This window comes from Lemur catta, chromosome 7 (assembly GCF_020740605.2).
Source record: "Lemur catta isolate mLemCat1 chromosome 7, mLemCat1.pri, whole genome shotgun sequence".
Classification (NCBI taxonomy): domain Eukaryota; kingdom Metazoa; phylum Chordata; class Mammalia; order Primates; family Lemuridae; genus Lemur; species Lemur catta.
Window position 1 is genome coordinate 47102559 of NC_059134.1, and position 21555 is coordinate 47124113.

The following is a 21555-nucleotide window of genomic DNA, read 5'->3' on the forward strand; positions in this document are numbered from 1 at the left end:
ACTTGAAGAAACATTTCATTGTTTTTAATTGCTTTCCATATCAGGTTTCTGCTCAATATTTCATTAATTAAAGAATTCTTCTGCTAAAAATGTTTGAAAACTACCAATCCACAAAATACCTTGTTTTGAGACTTGATGCAGTAAGCAATAAAGAGCCATGGTAGGTCCTTGGGCAACAAAAGTATTGCATTAAAATTGACAGGATATGGAAGGAGATTAGAGGCAGGACCCATAGTAGGACACTAATTCAAATTCTGCCTTTCCTAGGGAAATCTATCCAGACCAGCCTGGCCTGAAATTCTTCCCCTATTTGTAATCTTATTGGCTATATAGTCCATTTGCTAATTAATAATGCACTGCATTGTGATATCGCTTCTATAATGGCCTACCACTTCTATCGAAAGCTTTTTGTGGCTTGGGGGGTCATGATGGGCAGCAAGATGGCATCTGCCAGCAGGGTCATCCAGATAGTCAAGCCACACATTCCATTAATAAGGTTTCCTGACAGAAGAGACAATCCTAAACCCAGTGTAGCAAAAGCTTTGAGATCAGCAGGGCCACCATCTCACTCTTCTGCAATTTCCCGGCATTCTGGGAAAGTAAATCTTCAGGGAAGTAAATCACCAGATTTGCTGATGTATCAGGGTCCACCAGACACTGCAGAAATAATAAAAACATTACCTCGGAAATACAGAAGGAAACTTTTGTCTCAAGAAGAAATTGAGTTTATCCAATGTGGAGATCCAGAATAATCACTGTGGCTGCTGTTTGTCATCAGAAAAAATAATTATCTCTATAATAAATGACTTCCAAAATGAAAAATAAGAAATTGTATATTAAACAACTTTAATAAATATTCTGAAATAAAAGGAGATATAGAAAATTTAATGTGGTATATATACAGCATGAGGTACTGCTCAGCCATAAAAAGGAATGAAATAATGTCTTTTGTAGCAATTTGGATGGAACTAGAGACCCTTATCCTAAGTCAAGTATCTCTTAAATATGGATAAGAAAAACAAACACCACATGTACTTTCTAATAATTTGGAACTAATCAATGGGAATATACAAGCACAGAGAGAAATAAAGTTCTTTGAAAATAAAGAAAGGGGAAGGGGGAAGGAGGGGAGGGGTAAAAACCTATTTATCAGGTACAATGAACACTGTTCTGATGGGCACACTAACAGCTCTGACTTAAGCATTATAAAAGCTATCCATGTAACAACAACATTTGTAGCCCCTTAATATTTTAAAATTAAAAAAAATCAAAGAATATTAAGTGGAAAATAAGAGGTCAAAATGAATGTAGCGTAAGATTTCTGAAGGACACTTTTGTCAGAAAAAAATGAATATAGCATATCAATAAATGTTTCACTAGAAATTATAATTTATTATGTTTTGGGGGTTATTAAGAAAGTCTTGTTCTTTGGTTTATTTTACTGTTTTTATTGTGATCATGTAAGCAAATCCTGGTAACCATTAACTTTCTCAAACTTAATGTCGGAAAGCCTCATAAAATCAAACCAAATATTTACCTTATTAAACAACTTCTAAAACTTTAATAGGATTTTCCTGTGCCAAGGGTATGTATATTGTGAAGGTGAAGCCTCACAGAGCTAAATAACTTCTCTCTCATACCTTTAAAAAAATAAATATAATAAAGTTTTTTTGGTTTTTAATCTTTCACAGTCAGAGAAGAGATTGGGCAGAGACGTGCCTGGAGTGTTGTAGAAGGGTTCAAGTATTGTCATGGTCTGGAGTGGATGGCCTTTACAGATCATTCCTACCTCAGATCCTGTGATTCTGTAACATCTCCACCAGACTGGTGGTTCCTAGGGAGCATGACTTTACTCATGGGGAGCCCACAGTGCATGGTGAGAGTGGGAGTTGGTCATTTGGTTCGTTGGTACATCAAAAGCCTTCACCAGGCTAGCTACCACTTAGACTGGACTGAAGGCTATGAACCTTGACCACATCTGAGGAAGCTCAGAGGAAGGAACTTTGGATCTCATTCTGGCTAGCCTGGACTGTGAAGAGGCAGGACTCTTTTCTGGTCTCAGCCTGACATGGTTGATTGTTGACAGTCCAGCTCCTACATGTTCCCAGCAGAACAGGAGCCAGAGTTTGCTTGGTGACAGACAGACTCCCATGCCTGCAAGGAATCTGTTCTGGGTCACAGGCTGGATCACAGCCTGGGAGACTGTATAAAAATGCAAAGTAGCACCCAACCCTCTAGGACCTATTCACTTCCATTGTGGCCAAGCAGACTGAATAATTGAGGGGCTCTGCAGTTCACTAGTTAAGGTCCAGCCTCAGGACTGAAGCCAAAATGTGCTGGAAGAAATTCAATGGCTAGGGAGATGGATTCAATAACACCAGCTGGCTGTTTCCTTTTCGTTTTCTCTTAGCAGCCTGATTTTACCACCTAGTATTGAGAATGGGAACAAAATCACACCCAGACCTGAAACTTTCAGTTTATGGCAAAGGAGATGAAGGGATAGAAGGATCTTATTTGGTGGAGATGGTTCTGACTCCCCTCAATGTGTAAATAGCAACAGCAACATAATAACTCTTACTTACTTAATTGCTTACTATGTGCAGACACTGATATGAGCACTTCATACAATATTAATTCATCTAATCCTCACAACAACCTTATGAGGTAGGTACTATTATTAGCTTCATTTTAAGAGATAAAGAAACTAAAGTTTATAAAGTGTAAATACCTCACCTAAGAAAAGGGACTAACTGCAGTTGTTAAAGGTACAGATTCTAGAGCTAGACTGCCTGAGTTTGAATTTCTTATTAACAAGCCACTTAATAACATTCATGAACAAATTACTTAATTCATTTATGCCTCAGTTTACCCATCTCTAAAATGCATTTTTAAGACTTGAGTGCTCATGATGGATCTATTCATATAAAATGCTTAATATTTACCTGAATGATAGTAAACAAATAATGTTTTTATAAGATATATATTTTATACATTATAACATAATATATAATATATAATATATAAGTATATTAAATATAATATAATATATGTTATAATATACAATATAATAATATATTAATTTAGGCAATTTCCAAAGCCACTTTCCTTTAGGCAGTGCTTTGGTGGTGCTCACATTCATGCATTCATGCCTGAGTTAATATATTTGTTAATATATCCATTGCTGCTCTCCATAGTCCCCCACCCATCTATCCTCTCCATCCCAATATTATTTCCCCTGTCTTCTCCAGTGCTAAACTTGAGAAGGAAAAATCGAAACAGCTCTGGGTCTGATCCATCTCAATTTTAGATCCCTGGAATATGCAATGAGTAAATGCTTGGTCTTCACACCCCCTCCCCACCTATTCAGTTGAACTCCCTCTCCTCATGTACGGTGTTGTGTACACAGGAGGGGGTGTGTGTGCGTTCATGGGGGTGAGGTCTTCTTACATTTCCTCCAGTTGTTTCAAGCTGAGTGTTATTTGGGCCCTACACACTCACCACTCAGAAAGAATTGTTCTCTTGCAAAACCAGACATCTTTTGATGAGACACATTTCTAGTACAGAAATGAGAAACAGAAGCTTGCTAAACAAAGTCACTAAATTGCCCTGAGATACAGCAGCCTTGTACTTGGCTCTCAGAGCCGGAAGGAAGCCTTTGATGACTCCTCCTCCCACCACCCTCTCCCTGGCTCCCTCAGTTCCGGTTGCCTTGGCCTTCCTGCTGCTCTTTTGTTATAGCCGCAGAGCCTTCATGCTTGGTATTTCCCCACCCTTGAATGTCTTCACATTTTGTGGCTGTTTCCTTGACATTCGGGCCTGGAGATGGGTCCACACCCCAGCAGGGTCAAGTGTTGAGGTCTGTACAAGACAAGACTCTGGAACGGAGAGTCCTGCCAAAAGCTGGGAACCGCAAATGGCCGCACCCTCCATGAAGAAGAGGTTAGGGAAATTGCCCAAGGTCACACAATCAGTAAACAGTATAGCCAAGCTGTGAACCCAGGAGGTCTAACTCCAGAACCCACCCTCTAAACTGCATATTCTCTATTTCTATTTTCTTACATGAAATAAAGGAAAGTTCAACATACTCCAAACACCTTGAAACAGTAGACAAGGAGGATAAATGGAAGGAAAGTCTTAATTAAGAAAGCTATTCTACTTTGCTTACTCATGTCTTCCCTCTAGCTTGTTCAAGGGCAGGGTTAATACCCCACCCATCCTCACCATAAGAGGGGCTGTGAAGAGACCAGCCATCAGCTTTCATTTTCAAAACTCTCTAGCTTCCAGCAGTGAAGGAAGCATCCTTTTAATTCACCACTGTCCAGGTTGATCAACTGACACATCCTCGTTCTTCCTTCTTATCTACTTAATAGCCCCTGTCCCACTGCCTCATCATCCACCAGAGCTGGGCACCCCCTGCAGGTGTCTCAACAAACCTCAGACCACAACCAGCTCAGCCCACAGCAGGGGAAAAGCCAAGACTCTATGACTCCAAGCTTCTCCTGTTGGTTTTAAAGCAATATAAGCAAAGGAAGACCCCTAAGCATATGGCATCCAGACTACAAAGAAAGTTTGAGGATTTGTTTTAATTTTAAAATATTGTAAAAAGCTTTGCTGTTAGCTCTAAGCCCTGATTTCAGTGTTTTAAGGGAGTGTTCACATTCTGAGTCTCTCTCAGCAGAGACAGTCACTGCTCAGTACTTTTATATACACTAAATTTTAGGAATGTTTTCTGTGGTTCAATCTCTATCTTACCATTCTCATTTTCCTCCTGACCCACCCTAAGACTTTGATCTCAAAATCTTGAAATATCTGAGTAAGAAACAACTCGCTCATTTGATCCAACTTCCTCACTTTATGGGTGGGGAAACTGAGACCCAAAGAGAAAAATTATTTCCCCAAGCTCAGATAATGAGAAAAGCAGAGAGAACTTAAGGGAAATGTATCCAGTCATTTGCTCTCATTCACATAATTCATGAAATTTCCTCCAAGTTTCTGTTTAGCCTGTGTTTATCATGTACTGTCTCTGTACCCCAAAATGTGGCCAATACAAAAAAAAAGACCCGTCCTGAAGAATTCAGTTTTCGCTAGGATTGTAATAAGGACACATAAAGTAAGCCAAAAATAATTCAAGACAGGAGCATTCAGTTATTTTTTTTCTATTTATTCATGTATTCATCCATCCATTTATTCATTCTTTGGACCAACATTTATTGAACATAGAGTAGGCTTTGCTGCCAAGGAGTTTATAATTTACCAGGGAAAAAGTTATGCTCAAATGATAACTGCTGGGTTTATGTAGATTTAACATGTGCCTAACTAATGGCCCTGCCGTAGTGTTGATCAAGGCTGATAGACCTGGGGCATTTAGTTGGATTTTAAAAGTCATGGCCTTATTCCCAGGAAAGAGCTAGCAACTGAATTTTGTAGAGCACCTACATTGTGCTGGGTGCTTTACATTTAATTATCATGGCAATCCTTAAAGATCAAGAAACTGAGGTTCGTAAAGTTTAAGTAATTCACCAAAATCATCCCACTAGACTCTCAAATCCACGTGACTTCAAAACCTGAGGTCTTTGACTACAGACCCTCTGCCGGCCTGCTTCCCCAGCCCGGCTGGGAAGATGCTCCCGGCCAGTGGTACTCATCCTTGTTAACTTGAATCCTTGAGGGTAAAGGAAGAGGCCTCAGGTATTGTGCTTCAGAGGTAGTTTCCACTGTGGCCTCTAGAAGAGGAGCATGTAGCTCCACTCAGTGGGGAGCTGGTGATATCATGTGGAATACGTACAACTGGGCACTCCTGTGAGAGGGACTGTTCTCCAGCATTCATTCATTCATGCTTAACAAGTATTTACTGAGCCTAGACAAGCACAGGGCACGGGGGATGCACTAGCATGTTTGGTTCTCCAACGTGGGTGTCTGGGACTGATTTGTCCAGAGCAGGGTACTGGAAAGGTAGTCAGTTAAAGCTCATTCTTCACTGTCATGCCATACAATGGCAAATAAGAGAATGCCCCTGCCTTCAAGGACTCGCTGCTTCCCCAGCCTGGCTGAGAAAATGCTCCTGGCCAGTGGTGCTCATCCGTGTTAACCTGAGTGCCTGCTTTGATCCAGTCCATTACCTAACTTGGTCTGGTGTTTTCCCTCTCTTCCCCTCTCTAACTTTGGCTCAACTTGGGTCCTAAAAGCCCACAAACACAGACTGAGTTTTCCTACTTTGCTATCTTTCACCCCCAGACTAATTGTCATAATTCAAGGTAGAATTTAGCCAATTCTATAAAAGAGGGTCAGTTAAACTCTGAGCAGGTTCAAGATATGATTGCACGTCAGACTATATGGTACAAATACTACAGCAATACACCTGAATAGAGAGATCAGAATCATAGAAGCTTCATGGAAGACATCCACGATGGTCTCGTGACAACTCAATATGCATAATCTATGGGCAAATATGAGCTGGCATAAATGCAGAAGCCCCCAAGCTAGCCAGTGGGTTAGTGGCTGAAAAAAGCACATGGGCTATATGAACAGGAGGTTGTGGAGTCAGTTAGTATTCCCTAGAGGAAAAACTCAGTGCTGGCCACCGACCTTTGAGAGGTCAATAGGTCAACAGATCAGCCACCATCCTCTTCCCAGCCCTGGGATTTCTGGCGCCATTTGTGTGCTTGCCCAGGAACTTGGACAAACAGGGAAATGCAGGAGGAAAGCCAAACTGTTCCTGAGTGTTTTCTGTGTGGCCTGGACTTGCCGCCAGAGCAATGACTGAGGAATGGTCACATTATCCTGGAATTTTTGCTAAGAAGTTGCTGCTTCCTGTGACTGTCTTGCTAGCTGATGGGGGTTTTCCCCCTTAGGCCAGAATGCCAGTCAGAGGAGCCCGTCAGTCTAGACACACCATGGAATCTCCCTGCCTGGGAGCTGGGAAGGGAAGGGCCTCATACCCGGGGCTGGGATCCCTTCCATGACTTTCGTGCCAAGTGGAGCTCTGGTGACCACAGACTCGCTCCAGTGACCGGCAGCCTCTTTCTGATCAGTGTTTGGAATCTCTACCTTATATGGCACTGAAATCTGTGTCCTTCTGACTTCCACCATGGCCTCTGCTTTTTCCTTCAAGGCTACACAAAATAAGTCTGCTTAATTCTTTGCTCACAGAACAGCCATTCCTGTGTTTGAAGACAATCATTATGCCTCATTCCACCTGCCCTTCTCCTTTTCAGGCTCAGTGTTCCCTCTTTCTCCAATCCTGGCATCCAGTTCTTCACCCACAGAACATCTTCCCTGTTATCCTTTTGAATCCCTTCCCAACTCCTGCCTGCCATGCCCCACTCCTACCTTCCTCATACATGTCTGTGGCAGAGTGATGAGATCGCCTCATCTCTCCTCCATCCTGGTCCCTTTATCTCACATGTACATCTCCCATCTTAAAAACAAATCCATCATTCAGTCCTGCCCCCAATGGCTGTCACCTACTTCATAGCCAAGCTTCTTGAAATTTGTAATCATCGACATTTCCTTCTTTCCATGTACACGTTAACCCCATGCTGCGTGGTTCCCTCCTTGTCACTCCACCAAAAGTAGTCTGCAAAGGTCACCAATGATCCTCTAAATGCCGACTCCAGTAGACACTTTGTGGTACCTGTTTCACTTGACATCTCGGCAGCATTTGACACTCCTGACCACAGCCCCTTGTATGGCTCCTGTGGCAGCTGCTCTGCTGGCCACCTTCCATCTCGGTGGGTCTCCTGCTCACTTTCCTTGGCTGGACTCTCTTCCACCACCTCTCTCTGCTCCATGGTTGTAGGTGTAGCACAGGGTTCTGTCCTTGGTCCTGCTCTCTGCTCACTATACATGCTGCCTGAGGAGCCTCATCCAATCCCATGTCTTCAACGTCTCACAGTGCCCTGAGCTGCGTGTTCCTTTCTCCCAAACCTCATGCAGAGCCTACTGCTTCATGAACACATCCATTTGAACGTCCCATGGCACCTCAGGCTCAACGTGTGGAAGTCTGCCTTACCTAGTAAATTTTCCCATCTTTCCCTATCCTCAGCCTCGATGAGGAAAGGACCCTACCATGGACTCCTCCTTCTCCTTCATCTCCACATCTGGCTGTTATTAAATCCTGTCCTTAATGATCATTGCCTCTGTGGACTCAATGCCTACAGTGTGCCAGGATTTTTATATACATTATCTCATTTAACTCTCACAACAGGATGGCAAGAGAGGTATTATTATCCTACTCTGTTATCAGTGAAGACTGAAATTTGTGTTAAATAACTTGCCTAAGGTCACACATTTAATAAGTGATGGAGCCATACCTACTTGATTTCAAAACTCTCTCCACTCCCCCACACTCTGCCTTTCCTTCTCTCTCTACCTCCTTAACATCTTTTACCCAAACCTTCTCTCCCTTGGTGTCCCCAGTACCTTACACCAGGACTTCATGATCTCTCACTGCAGCTACATGCTCCAGTATGTCCGTGTCTCCAGTATGTCCTCCCAGCTGTCCATCCATCATCCACTATGCTGCCAGAATGAGCTTCCTAAAACACATACCACCTTCCTGCCCAAAAGCCCCACAGTGGGTCCTCATTGCCCTCCAGACTATTTTGGCTCTTTACACAGACATGTAAAGGGGTGGCCCCTGGAGTCCCCCCAGCCTTGTCTCTCCCCACCTCCTCCCCTTCCTCACCCGCCTCTGCCAAAATCCAGCTCTGTGTATTTTCCCGCAGCTCCAGGGAGGCGCCATACTCCCTCAGTCCACATGCACATGCTGTCCAGTTTGCCAGAGACGCCCTTTTCTCTCCCCTGTCCCCACTCGCTCAGGGTGTGTCTGGGAACCTCTGCTCTTCCTCAATCCCCGCCTCTGAGCCTCCTGCTTCATGAAGCCCTCACCATCTCTCCCCCCAGCAGAGCTGCCTGCCCTCCTTGAGGCTTTCCATGTGCCCAGCACATACCTTTATTATTACCCCTGCCACAGTGTGCTGCAAATGCTTTTTTATTTTCTTGTGTCCTGGTTTGACAATGAGGTCCTTATGTTTGTCTTTGTATTTTACCAGTAGTATAATCCCTTGTTTACAGTGGACACTCATAAATGTTTGTTGAATGAAATTTTTATATCATACCTAGTATACCACCTGGCACAAAGAAGATACCTTGCCCAACACATTTCTTTAATTGAATTAGAACAGATGTCAATAAACAATTATGATACAATGCTGCATATGTTGTTATAGATATGTCCAAAATATTATGGGAGCCCAGAGAAGAGAAGAATTAGCACTATCCTAAGAGTAGGGAAAAAGATGGGTCAGGGAAAGCTTCCTAGAAGAGGTGCCATTTGAGCTAGGCCTTACAGTTTAAGAAGAAGTTGACCTGGGCAAAAAGGGGCCTTCTGGGCAGAGAGAACCAGCAGCTTGAGCAAAGACATGGGACTGTGCAAGGGCCAAGAGTGGTTGGGAAGCAGCAAAATGTGTCTAGAGTGGCAGGTGTTGACATGGGTGTGTGTTGTGGTCAAAGTGAACACCACCTAAGGAATTGAACATAACCCCAAAGCAGCAGATGCCCTTTTAGGATTTTCAGAAAATAAGTGGCCTGCTTGTGCTTAGAGAGACATAGAGGATGGATTGGGGAAGCAGGAATAAACTCGAAGGAGATGAAATCAGTCATTCCAGGATTCTACCAATTGTGGTAATCCCAAGAAGAGATGGCTTTGCCTTGAATCTACCCAGCCCTGCCTGTACAAAGTTCTTTCTTCAGGGAGTTATGTATCTCAAAATATGCCTCACCATAGGTAGGGAGGGTAGGATGCAGTGAGGTAAAGTCTCTGGTCAAGTAAGTTTAGAAAATACTGGGTTAAACAGATTTCTTAATGCCCAACTTTTCAGAGCCTTTATCATATATTATATTTGCTATAGAGAATATTTAGTTTTCCAACCTTATTTAATCACAGAACCTCTTTCTAAGAGCATCTCAAGGGAGTAGAGTTTAATGGAATATATAAAATAGAAAAAAAGACCTAGGGTTTTCATGATTCTATAATTTTTAATTCCTGGAAGGAAAAAAAATAGTTTTCCCTTGGGTTACAACTGATATTCCCACTAAACACTCTGCTGTGGGAATCTTGTACGTGTGTGTTTTGTTGAGGGATCAGAGTAGACTCCCATGGAAATATGAGTGGTAGCTTTTAGTCATTCTATTTAGAGACAGGCTGAGCAAGTTCACCTGCTCCTCCCAGGTCCCTTATGTTTGTTCAGGCCTGAAAGAGGTCAGGCCCAGGTGTGTGAAAAAATGGCAGGTCCTGACCTATGGAAGAGAGAAACCAGGTCTGCAGCCCTGGAATGTTCTGCTCTACCAGCATCTTTCACTCTGCATTTGGTCAGCTTGCTGGAGGGAATGGCAGAACAGCCAGCCACCTTGGACCCTCCATGCCCTTGGGAGGCTATATCACAGGTGGCAGGTGCCAGGTTCTGTTGATTATGGCCCAGGTCTTGTCATACTGTTGCACAGAGCTCATCGGGACCCCTAGGCACAGGTCACCATTTGCAGGCTTCCCCTTGCCTAAGCGCTGGGGGAAAAATATCAAACATCCACCCATCAGCCTTGTGTCCTTAAGTGATCCCTGGCCTTGGAAGGCCTTCCCTGGCAGCTCCAAGGCCATTTCCTAGATGAGTCCCCAGGGTTGAGAAGTCTGTGCAGCTCTGTGTGTGGCTTGGGGAGGTGCCTTTCTCTCTATGGCAGAAATTCCCCACTGGAGAAGCATCAGATGTTCCTCAGCTGCTGCCAGGGCTACAGGGTAAAGAGTTCAAAAGTGCAGAAGGGGACAGATAAGCAGGAGCCTCCTGGGTAAGGGTGGTTTCTGGCAGGACAGGAGGACAGCAAGGCCACTGCCAGAACTAAAATCAGGAAACTGCCCAGAGCCCTGAGTAGGGGGCCCTGAGCGGAACCCCTGGGGTGCTCCTGGAGGGTGGCTCCTCAGCCCTACCCACCCAGCTGATCTGGTTTGTGTAAACACAACAAGGGCTCTAAGACACTGACTCTCCAGATTTTCTTATCACATGGTCTGACCTCCCGGCTTTGGCCTTGTAGAACTATCTGAGTGAAGCTCCTAGTGTGTATTAACTCCAACCCCATATATTAAGTAGCTTATGCTACTCCTCCAAAGCTCTCAGACCAGGAAACTGAGACCCAGAGAGACAAAGGGGACTCAGCCAAGACTCCTAGTGTTTGTCAGAAACAGAGAAAGAACACAGTTTTCCTATCTCTCTGTTCAGTGTTTTCTTCACCATATGGCACTGTCTTTCCCAATGGGGGAAGAAATCCAGCTTGATTACATATTTAGCCTTATTTTCTGCAAATCTGTATTGGTATTAAAAGTAAAGTAAGGCAGATTCTAGAGTCAGATAGAGCCAGATTCAAATTCCAGCTCTACCACTCACCAAGAGCAATAGAATAAATAACTTGCCTTCTATAGCTCAGAGTTTCTTCTCTGGAAACAGCATCTGTATCATAAGGTCATGTGAAGATTAATTGAGTTAATGTACATAAAGAGTTCAGCATGATTTATTACCCAGCAGGTAACAAACACTCAATAAAGGCTAGCTATTTACCATTGTTGTTAGTATTTTAGTGAATATGAAAAGCAATTGATAACTAACATTTAAATTAGTGTTATGGTGAAAGCCTATTATCTATATTTGGATGTACATGGATGAAATTGAGAAGATTTTTTTTACGTATAATTTGGATGTACATGGATGAAATTGAGAACATTTTTTTCACTAAGCCATTTAAATTTCCACTTTGAAATTTTGGTTTTGCAAGCTCAAAACACTAAATTTCCACCAACTTCTTCATGTATCCACCTCTTCCTAAAACATTGAACTACAGTATTGGCTCACCATAAGTGCCCACTAGATGTTTTCAGATGGATGGATGGATGATGGATAGATGAATGGATGATAGAGGGATGCATGGTGTTTAGATGGATGATCGATAGATGGATGGATGATTGGACGGATGGATGGATGGATGGATGGATGGATGGATGATGGATGGTGCTAAGACAGTCACTGAAGTAACCACCTTTTGTTCAGACTGGATAGTGATCCAGTTTTATGAAAAGCCGTAATGGAGAGGCTGAGGGACTTGGATAACATGGTGAAGGGCCCATGGGTCTCGATGCTGACAGAGAGCAGGTGTAGTGGAGAGGACGTGGAAGGAGAGACTACAGTCAGAGACTGAGGGGACAGTATGAAATCCTAGAGTAGGAGTGGTTTCTGGTGATAAAAGGTCCAGGGAGCAGCCATGGGGATGGGTGTCCAAGGTGGATAGGGGTTCCAGAGGTCCTTAAATCCAAAAAGTCCTAGGAATTCTGAGTCCAAGTTATTGGATGGGTGATCCAAGTAGCCTTTTATGCAATTCCAAGTTAGGATTAAAGTAACCTGAATTAACGAGGTTTTACTCTATATGACGTCAAATTGCTCCATGGGAGGGAGCAGGATTTCTTATATAAAGCTGAATTAAATATGAAATAGTATCAGGTACTGAACAAAAGTACTTATTTATAATTCTTGCTTTATTTTTACCTCAGCAGATGAGTGGTGGTGTTGCTTAAAGGTTTTGTGTGTGTGTGTGTGTGTGTGTGTGTGTGTGTGTGTGTGTGTGTGTGAGGGAGAGAGACAGAGACAGAGACAGAGAACGTTCATTACATTGTTTTGTTGTCTGACCTTTTCAGTATTTTAGCTCCAGGCCAGTTGTGGAGCAACACTGGGAGTCTTGTAGGAATTATATATAGCAAAATGTCACCAGCAACCAAAGACATTCTGTTCCCCCTTCCCAATCCAAATACTTGAAATTCATACCCTGAACAAAAATTCACAGTCAATTTTGGCCTGGCGAGCATGGCATTATATTTGTGCATGGGAGGTTTTATTTGTCATTTCTATTCCTAGTACAAGGGAAAGAGAGCTGGATGGTGGTCAGGAGACACAGTGAGCCCCCACTGCAACCCTATCAGCACTTGCTCTATGACTGTGAATAAGAGTTGTGCCAGAATGACACTTGTGTTGAGCACTTTACAGTCTAAAAAGCACCCCCAGACTTTAGTTCACAATACTGTATTATATACTTGAAGTTTGCTGAGAATAGATCTGAAGTTTTCTTACCACACACACAAAAAAGTGGAAACTATGTGAGGTGATGGATTTGTTAATTAGCTTGGTTATGGTCATCATTTCACAATGTACACCTATATCAAATCACCACATTGTGCAGCTTAAATATATACAATTTTTATTTTTCAGTTATGCTGGAGGGAAAACATCACCCTCAGCTTTTAACCCTCACAACAGCCCACAGGAGCTGGCCAGGCAGATATTATTGTGCCCATTGACACTTGAGAAACCGAGACAGAATCGAGCAGTGAAGTGACACACGCAGGTCACTCGGTTGTGTGTGGGAAGCCAGGTCAGGCCTACAGGCCTCCCGACCCACACCCACCACTCTTAGTCCCAACTGTGGCAAGTCCCTGCCTCTGCATTTCTGCTCCTGTGACAGGATCCCATCTCCAAGGACCCCCACCAGCAGCTCTGACCAGCTAAGGCTCTGGAAGGACCATGGCAGGAGCAAATATTTGCCCACCTATTAGCATTTCTGCTGGGTGGGGTAAGCCATGCACAAAATTATGAGGTTGGAAAAAATGTTTTCTGGGCCATTTCAATGCTCCTCATTCCCTCACAGCCACGGCCTCATCAGAAAGATGCCCCTGAAAGCCCTGACTTCAGCATTATACAAGGTGTCCATGTAACAAAAACATTTATACCCCCTTAATATTTTGAAATTTAAAAAAAATAATAAAATTAAAAGAAAGATGCCCCAATTAATGGGTACAAAAATAACAGGTAGAAGGAACAGGATCTAGTGTGCAGTCACACACTAGTTAACTTTAGTTAACCATAATTTATTGTATATTTCAAAATAGCTAGAAGAGGAGATTTGGAGTGTTCTCAACACGAAGAAATGATGAATGTTTGAGGGTATGGATATCTCAGTTACCCAGATTTGATCATTACACATTGTTTGCTTGTATCAAAATATCATGTGTAACCTATAAATATGTACAACTATTAGGTATTCATAAAAATTAAAAATAAATAAAATAAATAAGTTGAAAGATGCCCCAAGAGCATAGGAAGCCCACCAAGTGGGTGCCCTGGCCACCTTGTCTAACAAGGTAATAAATCTTTCTACAGCTGGTCCCAAGCCTGTAGTTCATACCAGTTTGGAATGGGAGGCCACTTGTCCCTGCCACGTGCCCTCAGACTCCTTACAGATCAATCGGGACATTTTTTCTCAATGAACATGACCTCAGATTCTGTTAGTCATGAATTGACCCGAAATGAAACTAATTTTTTGTCCATGTGTTAAGTGATTTTTAATAATTCATACCACACTTGCTTCCAAAAAGGGCTAAGAGCCATCAACAAAACTATCAAACACCGGGATCAAAGAGCAAGAATGGAATAAGGAGGAAATCTGCGTGCAGAAGGCATAGGCTGGGGGGCCTATTACAAATGAGCAGAAAACTTCACTCTCAGCTTCCTTACAGACAATCGTTAAAAGGAAAATGGGTTATAAAACTCTAGCTAACCCAGTCACTTTTTAGGAAGACCCTGAATTCTAGGAGGCAATGCTAGGGTAGATTTTAAATAAGACATAGCAAGCAGCTTCACGGCCATTGTCTTCCCCCACCAAGGCAGTGTCTCTTGAAGGTCTCTAGACTGTCAGAATCAGAACCATCTGGGATACTTGTTTAAAATGTGGGTTCCTGACCCCAGTGCCACCCTCACTGAGTGAGACTCCCTGTGAGATGGGCCTGGTGACCTGCTTTTTAAACAAGCTCTTTAACTGATTCTTCTGTACCTGCAAGTTGGAGAACACCTTCGCCAAGATGTTAGTGGATGACAGTGGCTTAATGTAATGAATGACCTTTCCTAACCTTCCTTACATCTTACCAGGGACTAATGCCTGAACCCAGAGAGGTCTCTAGTGGAGGAACTCCAGGCCTCAGGGTCCAGCAGGAGAGATGTTTGGAGGCTACAGAGGCTCCCCAGCTACTTGTGGTGGGAAAGCTGGGCTCTTTGCATGTCCTTGCATTTGGCGTGAGCCTTCTTTGGGGATCTCAGGTGGCCACAGGCTACAGAGAAGGCAGGTCCCATCTCGGCCATCCTGGCACTGCTGGGGTCTGCTATGGCAGCCCATGGGACCCACCAGCCCACATTAGCTACAATAATGTTGGCTTGGCTGACCACAAGCCCAGTGCCCTACTCTCTCCCTTCCCCATCCTTGTCCACGATGGGGCAGGCAGGGCTCCAAGCCTAGGAGTCCAGGAGCCAGCCAGGTGGCAAAAACCTAGGTGAAGGAACTAGGCCACCTCTTACCGGCTGGCCTGCACCTCCCCCCTCCCCAGTGTAGGCTAGGATCTTCCAGGAGTCTGCTTCAAGGGGAGGTGCATTTTTTCCTCTCCCTCCACACAGGTTTGGAATAAATTGCCTCATCCAATTTGAAGACTTCGCCAATGCCAACGCCTTCCGCCTGCTCAACAAATACCGCAACAAGTACTGCATGTTCAATGATGACATCCAAGGTAAGTTTCCACCCCACTTGACAAAGCCACTGGAGACTTAACACCTTTTTTCAAACCTCATCAGGATGCCTAAGGGGTGGGGAAGGAGCCTCACCTCATAGCTGGTTTGCTGCCAGCAGTTATTGAAGAAAGAACATTAAACTTGTAGTCAACTCCCACTTGGCTAATTCTTAGTTCTGTGACCTCAAACAAGTCCCTTAACTTTGCTAAGCCTCAGTATCCTGCTCTATAAAATGGGGATCATTACTACTGCAGAGGTAGGTAAGAATTATGTGATTTAATATATGTAAGAAATTCTAAACATTGTTGTAATTTACTAGCTAGTTGAACTTGGACAACTCACTTCTCTGACCACAGTTTTATCATCTATCTATTCAATGGAGATGGTAATAATTGCCTTGGAAGAATATTGTGAAAATTTAAAGAGCTAATGTATAGAAAGTACTAGCACATAGTACTCATTGGACCAAAACATCAGTCATCATAAAAATGGCCTTCCCCAGCCATAAGAACTTGCTTTTGGATTTTCCTGGTGTATCCTTGTCAGGGAGTCAGGAAAATTCCTTCTCTGAATTTGGCTGGAATGTGTGCTGCACAGAAGGATTACCCTGACAGACACTGGCACCAGGGACACAGAGCATTTCAAAAGCCAACATGAGGCATCTTCTTGTTCAGGGTCCACGTGGTTACCTATTCTATGGCCCAGAAATATCTGAAGGCACTTGCTTCTTGCTGTGGAGGTGCTAGTTTATGAAGGTGGAGTAGAAAGACTGGCCTCTCAAGAATTATCTCAACTGATCCAGGATTTCACAGGGAGGAACACTGTGAGCTATTCCTAGCATTTGGCAAAGCCCAAAAGAAATCTTGGTGAGTCCACATAGGTTATTATTTAATAAATGAAGTTTGCCAAGAAAAATCATTTAAAATAAAAGATCTATGTCAGATAGAAAGAACAAGTTGGTGGGGGGCAGGTGTTTGTCCTTGGAGATAAAGATTGGCCAACTTCTTGTCTTGCCAGATGTTTTCTCTAGAAGCACAAAGAGATCATAACTTTTCATCAGGTGAGTTAGGGATAGACCTAAGAGTACCCAAACCCAGATAATAATAGCTAAGGTTTATAGCTGAATACTTATTATAAATCAGGCACTGTTCTAAGCACTTTATACATTTAATCTTATGAGATATTAGCACCTCTGTTTTATAAATGAAGAAACTGAGGCACAGAGAGTAAGTAACTTTCATAGCCACTAAGTGTAGAGTTGGGATTTGAGCCAGGCATTTGAACTCTAAATTCCAAGTTCATGGCCACTCACCATACCATTCCCAGGTCTTATATGGCAAACCAAGTGCCTTTTTTCCTCTCATGGTCATTACAGGGTATAAGAAATGTGGTAGATGATTTTTTGTATTGGGTGTCATAAATTTTTAAAAGGCAAGATATCACAGTTACAACACATTGCTAGATAATTAAGTTCAAAATATATGACTTCAGTGTCTGAAGAGTGAATGCCCAGAGAGAGGAGACCCAGAAGGGGAAAGCTGGGTCATAGCAGCTCCTCCCCACCAGCTGTCTTCCCTCCGTCTCCACCTTGCCCTGATGCCCGGGCCTGGGACAGGCATTGGCAGGGTGAGCCCAGTGTCACTGCACCAGCCAGGACACAGGCAGGGCAGGACAGTGCCATCCAGGAAGACTGGCTAGGGGAGGAAAGCATTCTCTCCCTGCTGCCAGTCCCCTACTGTCAGCCCGGGCGGGCAGGGTGTGTGTGTGGCCCTGGAGGAAGCACCTGCCGCCAGCCCCTGCCCAGCTCCCCTGGCATGCCACTCACACATGAGTCAGCAGCAGGACAGCCGGCCCCTGAGCCCACTGGGCTCCCAAGGCCAGAAGGTGGGAGTGGAAATCAAGTCCATGCAGCCGGCGCACCTGGTGCACAGTCTCCAGCTGTACAGACACACAGACAGCCATGTGTGTATACATCCTCATAAACACACTCACAGGAACACAGCCGGGCCCTGCAGTGCCCCAGCCCCCATCCGCCCATACTGCTGCCAGAATGTGCCGCTGGATGAAAATATGACTCACCGTGCCGCCCCCTCTCATGAGAAAGTTCACACTTCTTCACTGAAAACATAAGACTTCACGATCTCTCTTCTCCTCTGACCCTGCCTTCACTTTTACTCCTGTGACCTCCTTACCGGTCATCCCTCTCTGCGTGTGAAAGTCCCGCTCACCCTTTCCCATCGTCTTTGCCGGAGCAACTCCTACTCACCCTTCAAGACTCGGCTCTGGGTCTCCTGCCCAGGGGAGGCTGCACATCAGCCCCTGCTCCCCCAGTTTGATTTAGTACCCACCCAGGTGTTCCCCCCGTTAGTCCTCTTACCACCCTGTACCTTGAATGCCCGTACTGTGTTGTCTGCCTCCGCACGAGATGATGAGCTTCCTTCCAGAGGCAGGACCACGTCTTATCTATTCTCGTTCCCCAGCTCCTGGCACATCATAGATGCTTAATAGATGTTTAAAGAATGAATGAATGAATGATATCTACACACAGAGACTCACATTCTGCAAGCACACCCACCCATTCATGTGGTGTGTCTACTCTGAACACCCCATGTGCTCATAGTCAGATGTATACACATATTCACACGTGTATACTGCATGGATACACATGGAGCTTTTTGTTTTCAATTAAATCAATTCATTTGTTTAAATTCATTGGTTTTTATGGCCTGCTTCTAGAGTCTATTTCGCTCCCAGGCAAAGCCAGGCGGAATAGTTTTCTGGGTCCCACAGTAAACAAAAGAGGAATTTCCCATTCTTTTCTCAGAAATTAAAGACTAAAGCCGTCAATCTGGAAGTCATGAGGAGAGCTGGCAGGTAGTGCTGGAAGGGCGGTGGCACTTTGATCCGTGCAGCCTGGCATTTAGGTGTGACCATGTCATTAACAACAATAAAGAGGTGGGCGTGGACAGGCACTGCCCAGATCCTCCTGCAAGGAAGGGCTTGTTGCCCCGGCTGACAGCAGGGCTGTCCGCACATCAGGCAGAGCCTCAGCTACAGAAAGCCACCTCACCCACGGTCCTGCCGTGCTGGGGCCATCCTCAGCCAGGGATGAGGGTACAAAGGCCCAGCTATTTCAGTCCAGTGCAGGACAGCTCGAGCTCCCCGTGAGGCTGGCTGAGGCTTCAGGGCCTATGTCGCAGCTCAGCTTTGCCCTGGACCCATCCTGCTTCCTTCCCCTCCTTCCCACAAGGGTACTTCCTAAAAACATCCCCGACACTCCATGTCTCAGAATCTGCTTCCCAGGGCACCTAAACTGTGCCAAATAATATTTTGCATGCACACAGAAATTTAGGTTGAAAACGTGCTTTCCATCCACGCTATCTCACAAGTTCCTGGCAACAACCCCCTCCCCTCGTGGGAAGACAGACATAGCCGTCCCATGTCACTAATAAGAAAACTGAAGTCTAAGGGGTTAAAGCTAGCTCACGGCCACACTGCCAGACAGACACAAAGCTGGGACTAGAAGCTAGTTATTTCTGACTTGGAATTCTCCCCACTCTCAGTGATATCAAACTGCCTATTGCTCCCGCGCATGCGTGTGTGTGTGTGTGTGTGCGCGTGCGTGTGCGTGTGTGTGTGTGTGCGTGCGTGTGTGTGTGTGTGTGTGTGTGTGTGTGTGTGTGTGTGTGTGTGTGGTGGCGGAGAGGGTCTTCTCATTAAGGACTAAATTCCAGAGCTGCATGAGTGTGAGTGTCGCTGCTTCCTGGCATCCAGCTGCTCTGGTCCTCTTCTCCTCCTTGTCCCCATGCCCTCCTCTGACTCCTGCAGCACACAGACCTGAGAATGAGGCCCAGCGATGGAAGGGACCCGCCCATGGTCACAGCTGGTTAGTGATGGGAGCAGAAGCCTGTGAGGTGTGTTCTCATTGCTACAAGGGCAATGAGAAGACTGGCGAGGAATTCCACGTCTAAGGGTCCAACATGGAAGATTCAGCCCATGCTGGAATTGTGCCCTTTTATTTCCAAATGCAAAATAAGGAGAAATGAAGTAGAAAACTACATAGCTGTGTTCAAAAGTAGGAGAGGAGTACCTCCATGCACAGGATTGAAGAGGGCTGGGAGAGGGAGGGAGGGAGGAGCGAGCAGTGAGGAATCATAGTAAAGGGAAACCAAAACCACACCGCACGTGGGAGCTGGGGACTGGCACAGTCCACCCAGCAGGGCCTGGGGACAGATTCTCAGAGTCTGCCTGGGAGCCACATGTGGCGGAGGCTGGAACCAAGCAACCCACATGAAAACGAGACTGGGACTGTGCTACCTGCTCTGAGCCCCAGCCCAGCCTCACGTCCGCAGTGGAACAAGGAAAGGTATAACTGAAGTCTGAGCTCTGTGAGAGCAGGGCCATGGCCTGGTGCTGAGCAGGAGCCTGGGGCACATTATCTGAACTGTCTCCCAGCCGGTCGCCCTGTGCCACGCACCTCAGAACCACTGACCCCACAGGGCCGGCCTCTGGAGCCCCCGCAGTTGACGGGAAAAGAGCTCCCCAGGGCTTCTGATCGGCTCTGCCTCCCGCCCCAGCTCAGACTCACATGCGGCTTCAGCCCAGGCCTGGGCTGGTCCTTGGCGAGCGGAGCTGCCAACGCACTGACTCATCGCTGGCAGCCTTTTCAGGAATTTTGGAAAAGGCAGAGGCTCAGGTGACTTTTGTTGTTTCAGCTGGGTCCAGAGAAGCATCTTTGCTCTTATGGGAGGAAAGAGAGGCCTGAAAGGGGAAAGGCAGTGGGGATGGCCAAGCTGGGGCACAGGGCGGTTTTGTCCTAGTGAAGGAAGGAGAGCCACGCACGAGGAGCCAGGGCCAGGATGCTGCCGGCCTAGTGACCGCGGGTTCCTGGCCTCCACGTGCAAGCTGACCACACAGGGTGGCTGGAGATGGAAAGCCCCGCTGGCTCACTGGCCCCAAAGCATCCTCCACCCCACCAGCCTCCCCTGGCCCTGCCTTACGTCCATCCTGCCATATCCCCAGGCCAGGCAGCCTGTGAGGGTACCTGTGCACTATGTCAGGCCATCGTCACCCTTCACACTTCTAATTGTGAGCCAGAGTGCTTAACAGTCAGACGTTGGACTGAGACAAGTCTAGGTCTGAACCCCACTTTCCTGCTTTGGAGCTTGGGCCAAGCGGGTTAAATTCTCAAAGCCTGCTTTTCCTCCTCTGTAAAATGGACATAGCAGTTTTAACAGCCACAGCTCCTCATCAGCCAGTATCGCCAGAGTGGCCAGGGTGCTTTCATTGGGCAGCGTCTATTCTGGTTGGTTGGAGCCTACGTCAATTCATCGTTAGGCATTTCCAGCTCGTTCATGGCACTAGGTGGTTGTAGGATTGTAGTAATGTATAGGCAGGAACAGGAGTACAGTCAGTTTCTGGTACCTGTTACTAACATCTCTGGTGCATAGCGGGCTCTGGACACACAGGTATGGGAGGAAGGACAGAAGGGGCGAGACCCAGGACAGAGAGGTTTGGTAGGGGTGAGGAGGGGCCAAGTGTGAGCACAGGACTGGGGAAGCCTAAGGAGAAGAGAGGCAGGGCCCCATCTCCATTTCCCTCATATACCCTGTTCTTCCAGCCCATTGCATAAGTCACCGTTCTGTGAGTTTTCTGCCATGCCTGTGACTTTGAATATGCTGGTGCCTTTGCCTAGAACTCCCTTCCTGCTCTTGGCTAGTGTCTGTTTGTCCTTAAAGGCTCAAGTGTCACCTCGCCCAGGACACTGCATCCAGGGCCAAGCCACAGGCGCCTAGATGACCCCACCCTTCCCCAGAACCCAGGAGTGACGTTGGACGGTGGTTGCCCACTTTGCAGAATGCTTCAGAGTTCCCCAGGGCCATGGATGGGGCTCTCAGCCAATGGAAGATGACAA

At 45.5% G+C, this 21555-nt stretch overlaps 2 protein-coding genes across 2 annotated transcripts in view; both read left to right on the top strand.

The window, feature by feature from the left end:
* ME3 (malic enzyme 3) overlaps positions 1–21555 on the top strand; it is a 189263-nt gene that overhangs the window by 146823 nt on the left and 20885 nt on the right. The window contains exon 7 of the mRNA XM_045557175.1: positions 15531–15640. Coding sequence (XP_045413131.1) covers positions 15531–15640 — 110 coding nt within the window. The remainder of the gene's footprint in view (positions 1–15530; positions 15641–21555) is intronic.
* Positions 354–752, top strand: LOC123642249 (28S ribosomal protein S36, mitochondrial-like). The gene has a single exon (XM_045557176.1). It carries the CDS (start codon positions 381–383, stop codon positions 750–752), a length of 372 nt encoding a protein of 123 aa, XP_045413132.1. The 5' UTR covers positions 354–380.